The following is an 8895-nucleotide window of genomic DNA, read 5'->3' as shown; positions in this document are numbered from 1 at the left end:
ATCTCTGTGAGTTTAAGACCAGCCTGTTCTACAAGAGCTAGTTCCAGGACAGGCTCCAAAACCACAAAGAAACCCTGTCTCGAAAAACAAACAAACAAAAAACAAAACAGAATAGCCAGGGCTGCACAGAAAAACCCTGTCTCAAAAACGAACAAACAAACAAACAAAAAAAACCCAAAACAAATAAACAAACAAGAAGAAGAAGGACAAAAGACAGGTGTGTCCTAACCGCCCTCCTCAGGGTGGTGAGTCAGAGGGCTGTAATGTCTTGTGTCAAACGGGAAGTGGTGTGTTTGGAACCAGAATTCAGTCTGTGCATGGATATAGTGACCCGAGGAGCTGGGAGCCACCCCAGGCACCCCAGTCATACATCTAGTAAGTGAGCATGGATCTTACCCCTGCCTGTCTCCAGTATGAGTCCAAAGCGGATTTCCCCATCTCTGAAGAATATCCCGGAGTGCGGCTGAAGACAGGGCCCTCTGGTGAAAGGTGTTGACTGTGCAAGTGTGGTAACACCCCAGGTTCAGTCCCTGGAACCAGAGGAACACTCGGAATGGAGAGAGCTGATTCCTGAAAGTTGCCCTGTGACCTCCACATGTGCAGTGTGGTATGTAAGAGCATATCTGCACTGACATACACACAGTGACACACATCACAAATACACACCACACACACATCACACACACCATACATCACACACGTCACACAACAGCAACAAATAAGAAGAAAAGAAAAAATTGGGAAAGATCTCAGCATGGTGGCCATAGCAAGGTTTCAGCCTTCTGAGGCCCCAAGAGAGAGAAGAATTCTGTCTTTGGACTTCTGACCTCTGAGATTGACAGGCAACAGATGACAGCTGTCTCTGTCTGCACCCCTCCTCCAGAACTAGCTAATAGCAGACTGGCATCAATTCTCTTCTCTCTGTGACTGGATTCCAGCATGTCCAGCTTCATGTTTTTTTCTCTTTCTTTCTTTCTTTCTTTCTTTCTTTCTTTCTTTCTTTCTTTCTTTCTTTCTTTCTTTCTTTCCTCCCTCCCTCCCTCCCTCCCTCCCTCCCTCCCTCCCTCCCCCCCTCTCTTTCTCTAGTTTTTTGAGACAGAGTTTCTCTGTGTAACAGTCCTAGCTGTCCTGGAACTAGCTCTTGTAGGTCAGGCTGGCCTCAAATTCACAGAAATCCGCCTGCCTCTGTGTCCCGAGTGCTGGGATTATAAAGGCGTGTGCCACCGCCGCCCGGCCCAGCTTCACGTTTTCAATTTTACCCTTAATTATATTAATTTTTCTTAATTTTAGAGGAAAACACAAACTCCTTTGGGGTGGGGGTGGTAGTGGTAGTGACCTCTGTGGTCAGTCTCTTGTACACAATACTCACGTGTGTCAGAGTCATGCAAAATGCTTGTTTAAACACCTCTGGGTTTGGGCGTAGCTAGAGGGAGATGGCTTGTTGGCGTGTCATAAGGACCTGGAAATAAAAAACGAACAAACAAGCAAGGAAATCTCAAAACAAAACAAGAGGTCCAGCCCAGAGAGTTGGACGTTCCTAGAGCTGGAAGAAGACAGCAGTAATTTGCACTGGTAAAATACTTCCTTAGGGCAGGGCGGTAGTGGCGGCGCGAGCCTTTAAACCTAGCACTCAGGAGACAGAGACAGACAGATCTCTGAATTCGAGGCTAGCCTGGTCTACAAGAGCTAGTTCCAGGACAGGCTCCAAAGCTACAGAGAAACTCTATTTCGAAAAAACAAAAACCAACCAACCAACCAACCAACCAAACAAACAAAACTTCCTTAGGGCTCAGCTTCCCGCACCTCTTTCCTTTCCTCCTGGAAGAAAACGGAGCTCCACCCACTGGAGGCGGGGCTTGTTGCTTCCGCCTCCCAGCACGATCCCTCCGTTCTCATTGGCTGTCGCTGGAAGTCATCACAGAACGATCGCTCCTTCTCCGGAACGCCGGGCTCAGTGCTGGGGCCAAGTCCTGCTTGTGTTGGCGGTGGGATGGCGGCCGAGAGGCAGCCCCTTCTGGTCAGGGATCGAGGTAGTGGAGCCCGCTCTGGTGAGTGATGTGGTACTTTCATTTTTACTTTTTTTATCTCCTAACTTTGAGACAGGATCTCAAGTAGCCAGGCTGGCTTTGAACTCCAGATCCTCTTGCCTATACTTCTGGAGTGCTGGGAGGGGGTTCCTGCACCACCAGTTCACCGTCTTCCTCGGGGGGCGGGGGACTGAGGCTTAGAGAAGAGTTTTTTAACCCACGGTACCCAGGCCTGAGTGGCAGAATATCCTTCTGGGAGTGACTTTGCTCTGGCTGCTAGGGACTGAAACTGGTGTCCCCAGGCCAGGGTAACTTCCTTCCTTGTCCACTTAAGTGAGTGGGGGAGGCTTATCCTCTTTCTCCTTCTCTTCCCTTCCTGTGGTCAGGGACATTGGTGGACTCAGGGAGAGTCATCCTCCCAGCCATCTTCAGAGGGTTAGGTGATTAATGCCTGAGAGGCAGAAGGTTCTTGTTCTCATTTTCCAGATGAGGAAACTGAGGCCGAGAGAGAGGAAAGGAGAGGAGCCCCCCACCCCCCCACCTCTGACCTACCTAAGGTCACAGTCCTGCACTCTGATGTGGTCACGGCCAGTACACTGCCCTGTGTGTGCACGCCTGGCCATTTAAAGTTCCCTTTCTGGACCTCCTTCCCTCTTCTGTTTGGGAGCAGACTAGATTGGCACAGTGGTCCCTGTCTGCCCACAGCTCATGTCTAGCCATTGAATAATGCCACGGATGGAGATGAGGAAGTCAGAAGCTGAGGTGACCACACATCTAACCCCCAACTCCCATCCCAAGTGTTGAGGTATATGGTTCAGGGACACCTGCTTTGTGTGGGGGCATCTGGGGAACCTTTCTGGGTGTAGGACTTTGGCAGATTGCTTAACTTGAGTCTTAATATAAGGGGGTAGTAATGGACTGGTGGGGTGGGGGACACATTTTGGGCATCCAAAGAGAGATGCTGTAGTCTGGTGTGTGGGTCCTGACAGATGTTGAGGATGGTAACATCATGATGTCTGTAAGTTCTGGCCCTGAAGAATGGACAAGTGACAGATTCAGTCTTCTCTGTTGAGACAAGACCCAAGGCTGGGGCAGCATCACATGAGAGACCCTGAGGGCTCTTTGTCCAAACACTGTGACTTTGGCTGAGGCTGTTGAGAACCCAGACAACGCTCTTGGTGTTCGCATCTCCTGGGCTGGGCTGTCCATGAGAATACATCTTTAGTCTCCACACAGCATCCTGTGGGTGAGAGATGGTCTCCAGGCTCTGGGTTTGGCTGTTCTGTAATCAGACCCTCAGAGCGGGGAGCTGTCGCTGCAGGCCTCCCCAAGGACCCCAGGGGTTCCTGCAGTTGTGACCTGCTGAGTCAGGCCTACCTGACTGTTCCCCCCTCCCTCTGCCAAATGTTACATAGAGTAGTTTTTTTTTTTTTTTTGGTTTTTCGAGACAGGGTTTCTCTGTGGTTTTGGAGCCTGTCCTGGCACTAGCTCTTGTAGACCAGGCTGGTCTCGAACTCCCAGAGATCCGCCTGCCTCTGCCTCCCAAGTGCTGGGATTAAAGGCGTGTGCCACCACCGCCTGGCTACATAGAGTAGTTTTGTCTTGTTCCTGGATCGTATGAGAAAGGACGAGGGTGCTTATAGACTTGTGGGCTAATTGCAAAGCTGGGGAACTTCGTCGTCGGATCCTGCTGGGAAGGGTTGAGAGGAAGCTACAGAGGGGTAAGGGACTTGCCCAGGTCATACAGCATGCTAGGCAGGGGTCCAGACTGGTTGTGTAGAGTCTAGAGTGAGAGGCAGAGAAAGTCTAGAACCTGGCTGTTGGGAAGTAGATATCCATAGGTATTGTGGGGGACACAGTGTCTGAGCCCCTGTCATCGTCCCTCACTTTGCCTCATCTGACCCTATATGCTCAGGAGAAGTCCCCTGGCCCTCGTGGTTGGAGTTATAGGTAGCAACAGGTGATTGCTGCCTAAGTTGATGAGCTCAGGGCAGGATAAGTAGCCCTGGGGGAGTCTCTGAACCCTCAGGTTGGAAGAGGATCCTCTGGCAGAGACAACGACCTGGGCATGGGCTTCGAGGTTCTGGAGAGCCAGGCCTTGACAGGGTCAAGTTCAGAATCTGTGGCACGGATGGGGCAGGGTGGCGAAGCAGCAGGAGACAGAGTGAGTGGACAGAATGGGTTCCCAAGTGTCGGGATGTGGTGCAGTGTGGACCCGGGGCATCGGGGACCCCCAGAAACCTATGACCTGCTTCCTAGAGCTTGTGACAAGCTTCCTAGAGCCACAGGTGGGAAGAATGCTGATGGGAGTGGGCAGGCCTTCTTCAGGCCCCTCATTCCTGGGTGAGCTCAGATAGCGAGACTCAGAACCTTCCCACCAGCAGGCAGAAGCTAGATGAAGTGGCCCCTGGTACAGAGCCCTAGGGTGCTGACCCACACCTGTGATGGCTTGTCTGAGTGGACATGAGTCCTTATTGTCAGTTCTGGGCCTCGGCTAGTGTCTTGTCTGAGAAACTTTTGTGGTTCATGGCTCTAGGCCCAGGCTACACTCTCTAGGGCATGACCGGGTTTCCAGACTTTACCAGGCTGCCCTCAGCTGCCTTTCTCTTTGGGCCAGTTGGTTTTCAGTTCTGCCATACAGGGAACACAGCAGTATGGCTTCTTCTTCATAGCCATCCCAGGAAGGCTTCAGGAGTGCCAGTACCCACAACCCTCAGAGCCTCTCTGAGAAGCAGTTAGGGTGTCTTTAGGATAAGCCTAATGGGCTTACATGCGGGGAAACAGATCCTGGTTGATAAGGACAGAGCCAGGAGTGTGGTACATCTCCGGTCATCCTCTGGGGTTTACTGCCTCTGTTCTGTGACCCTAGACGCAAGCCCCAAGAACTAGAGCAGGTGGCTCTTTAGAGAGGGCACACTGTGTAGGCTGCCGCTGGGGCTCTGTACATGTCTGTGCACTGCCTCAGGGCTTCTTGCTGTGTCGGCTCTGTTCTTAGCAGGGCATGGCTCCTGCGGGTCCCAGGAAGCCAGATTTTATAAAACCCAGAACTGCATAGTGAGATAGCTGGATGGTTCACTCTGTTTCAAGCATGCTGTTATGTGAACTGTTGGAGCTGTGCAGTCCCCTGGTTCCCTTGCTCAGGGGTGTATTCGGGAACCACCGGGTCCTGAAGGTGGGGAGGGGAGTGAGAGCTCTGTGGTTGTTGGTGATGGCGGGAGAGTGAGCAGATACCTTCCATTCTAGCCGTAGCTCCCATTTTGGTGTGAAATCTTGTGTTCCTTGGATAGAGATTGCCCCGACTCAGAGTGGAAGATTCTGGTTGAACAGGAGGTGGAGGTGGCATGGGTGACGATGGCAGCCCCTTCACTGAGCCCACTTGTGCACCAGGGGCTCCTGTGCCACATGGCTTCCACCCGAGAGCTAAGCAGGTGGCCACTGGCACGCACTTGGCAAGAGTGACCATTCCTGTTCCTTCCATGTGAGTAGATGGGGGCGGGGGCTCTGAGTATGGTGCCAGGGTCCTGCAGGTCACTACTGCCTCTGTGTCCTTGTGTGTGCTGTGCCCTGGGCAGCGGTGCTGTGCCCTGGGCAGCGGTGGTCATGGGGTAGAGCTGCCTTTGCTCCAGGCCTGATGTCTTCCACCCATGCCATATGTTTTTCTTCCCCCTGCTTGGTGCTCTGGCCTAGACAGGTACCTGCTGCAGAATGGAGGCCCCTGCTCCCGTCCTCCATGTGCTTGTCCTGTAGAGCGGAGGCTGCCGTGTTCCCTTGCTCACCTGCTGTGTTCCCTCTACCTGCAGGTGCCACAGCCAGACAGGAGCTCTGCATAGACCAGGCTGTGGTCTTCATTGAAGATGCCATAAAGGTGTGTGTGTAGTGGCTGCCCTACTGACCAGGAATCTGCCCTGTCCTTTGTCCCTTACTGTCCTGGGGCAGGGCCCTTCATTTAGGACAGACACAATGGCAGGTACCTGGACCCAGCTCTCCCTTGTCCTCTGATGGAGGCCGTCACCTTAGTGCTGGAGTAATGGTGTCGTTGATTTAGTATGTACTGAAGCCTGTCATGGGCCACTCTGTGCTAGGCTCAAGTCTGAGAGATACCTGCAGGATGGATACAGTTGAAGAGTAGAGCTGGCCTTCCATGCACAGCCTTAGCCTGTACTGAGGGAGGAGCTCTCTCTACTGGGCAAGCTCTGTAGCTTGTACTGGTCTAAGCCTGAGACTCAGTGAGGGGCTGACACAGACTCGCTATAGCACACCTAGATTAGGCCTGACTCTGGGGAGACTGGGTCACTGGATTGGGCCATGTGTGGTATGTGGGTACAGTCAGTGGACTGTGGGTACATATATGTATGAGCCACATATTCACATATGTGGCATTAAGGGAGACCCCTCCGACTCCCATATGTGTGTGCCACTGAGGGGAACCCCACTCAAGCCCAGTGTGTGCAGCACTGGGGGAGTCCACTCACACCCCTGAGTGTGATGTGCTGGAGAGACCCAACTCAAACCTCTTTGTGTATAGACTTGGGGAGACACTGGGCCAGAGACCCTAGTCCCTTCCCTGTATTGTGGCACTGGAGGACCCTGCTCATTTCGCTTTGTGCGTGGCTGTGTGGCGGGAGAGCCTGTCTCATGCTCATGTGCCCTTCGTTTCCAGTACCGCTCCATCTACCACCGCATGGATGCTGGCTCCTTGTGGCTTTACCGCTGGTACTACTCGAACCTGTGCCAACGGTGAGACTGCTTCCCAGTGGAACCGGGCTGTGCAGACCTACATGGTGGGGTGTGCCAACCCTACACTGTCTTGGACTAAACGTGCTCCCCATCCATGGACATAGGTGATCCGTGGTCCCTCTTCCACAGAGGAGCCATCTGTGTCCAGAAAGTTAGTGGTGGTAAGGGCTTCCTCCCCAGAATGCTGGGTCAGCCTAGCCCCTGAGTCTTGGGCAAGGCTGTGTTACTTGGCCAGGCATGGTAGCCCCAGCCAAGAAATGCCAGCTGCTGCCTTCTAGCCCCTGGACCCCAGTGCACCTCCCATTTGGCATCCTGGCCCAACAGGCAGCAGCCCTTTACCCACTGACAGTGTTTGTCTCCTTCCCAGAGTGCTGGGCTTCACCATTTTCTTGATCCTGGCCTTGGCTTTTGTGGAGTTCCCGTCATCATTCACAAGAACAGCAGATGTGCGCTACCGCTCCCAGCCCTGGCAGCCACCCTGTGGCCTGACGGAGACCATCGAGGCTCTCTGCATGCTGATCTTCTTGGTTGACCTCTCTGTGAAGGTGAGGTGGGTGGTATCAGGTCCTATTCACAAAGCTCCTGGTGTTGTCCAGAAGGCCTGAGCTATCATTGTGGGGCTGCTTGGGAGCCTTGGCACGTGACTGAAGGCGTGGTGTGTTGTGCTCTCTTAGGTTGTTTATATCTATTCGTGTGTGTGTGTGTGTGTGTGTGTGTGTGATTGGTGTGCTCAGTGTGTTTCTCATATTTTTCTATCCTTGCCCATGATGTGATGGGCAGCTCTAGGTTTTTGTTTTTGTTTTTTGAGATAGTGTTTCTCTGTGTAGCCCTGGCTGTCTTAGAACTTGCTCTGTTGACCAGGCTGGCCTCGAACTCACAGAAATCCACTTGCCTCTGCCTCCCGAGTGCTGGGATTAAAGGTGTGCGCCATCACCGCCCACCAGGTGCAGCTCTAGGTTTTAACTGGCAAGAATTTGGTATGCAAAAAAAAAAAAGCCAATTTTGTATTCACTGGTCCAAATGGCCTGGTGTGAGTGCATTCTCAAGGTGAAAGAGAGCAGAGATTGCTATCTACTCTGGAGGCAGGCGTGATGATGGGACATCAAGAGGGCAGGACGGGCAGGACCCCCACTCCTGCATCACCTTCCTGGCGTGGCTGTCAAGCCCACCCGGTGCTTGTCCTTTAGTCCTCCTGTCTTGAATGCTCTTTTGTTTGCTCGGCACGCACCGGTGGCTTAGATACACAAAGCTGGTGGGACCCGTGATACCGATGAGGAACCAGAGAGGCTGAGTGCCACCCTGAGTCACAGCTGTGAGTCGCTAGCAGCCTTGGCAGGAATGCATGCTTCCTGACCCTGCTCAGCTCCTCACTCCCCGCCAGCAGGGCACGGAGACTGAACTGTGAACCCCCCACTCTGTCGCCCATGGCCTTGTGCGTGCACCGATGTCCTCTGCCTGGCTACAGACCTGTCTGCCTGGCTTGCTGTTCACCCTTCCCCGTCTCTTGCAGGGTTACCTGGTGGGCCAGGCCCAGTTACAGGAGAACCTGTGGCTGCTGGCCTACTTCGTGGTGCTGGTTGTGTCCGTGGTGGACTGGATTGTTTCACTGAGCCTGACTTGTGAGGAGGTAGGTGGCGTGTCAGCTCCGAGACCGAGGCAGCCCTGTGGGTATGATGTGCAGGTGCAGCTGAGCCCTGAGCCATGTGTCCGTCTGCCTGGTGCTGTTCATGTCCTGGAGGGCCTTGGTTTCCCCCATCGTAGGAAAGGGACGGGCTCCACAGCCAAGGTTTCCCCTGTGGTGACCCATTGGGGAGAGGACCTGGAAGCAGGGTCGAAGTTGCTGTGACTCCTTATCCTTCAGGTTGTCACCTGGTCAGGTCCCTGATAAGAGAGCCATCCCAGGGCATCACTGTGCCCATAGGTGTTTGAGCTCAGCCCTAACAAGCCTCATCCACTGACTCAGCACTGACCACAGTGCCGTGCTTCCTTGGAAGCACCCAGGACTCTGGGGGGTGGTGTGGGCACTGAGGCAGGGGCAGGTTGGTTTGGCCTTCATGGATCTGTTAGTATGTGATGGGAAGATGGGTGGGAACTTAATAGAGGGACTAAGACTTAGTGGAGCCTAGAGGGC

At 53.4% G+C, this 8895-nt stretch overlaps 1 protein-coding gene across 1 annotated transcript in view; it reads left to right on the top strand.

The window, feature by feature from the left end:
* Positions 1–1920: 1920 nt before the first annotated feature.
* The window catches only part of Tpcn2 (two pore segment channel 2), a 32227-nt gene continuing 25252 nt past the window's right edge, over positions 1921–8895 (top strand). Inside the window, exons 1-5 of the mRNA XM_075972937.1 lie at positions 1921–2048; positions 5828–5892; positions 6688–6764; positions 7132–7309; positions 8275–8391. Coding sequence (XP_075829052.1) covers positions 1991–2048; positions 5828–5892; positions 6688–6764; positions 7132–7309; positions 8275–8391 — 495 coding nt within the window. The 5' untranslated portion in view covers positions 1921–1990. The remainder of the gene's footprint in view (positions 2049–5827; positions 5893–6687; positions 6765–7131; positions 7310–8274; positions 8392–8895) is intronic.

This window comes from Microtus pennsylvanicus, chromosome 5, assembly GCF_037038515.1.
Source record: "Microtus pennsylvanicus isolate mMicPen1 chromosome 5, mMicPen1.hap1, whole genome shotgun sequence".
Lineage (NCBI taxonomy): Eukaryota > Metazoa > Chordata > Mammalia > Rodentia > Cricetidae > Microtus > Microtus pennsylvanicus.
The sequence above is the reverse complement of the archived record's forward strand: the minus strand, read 5'-3'. Positions and strand labels throughout refer to the sequence as shown.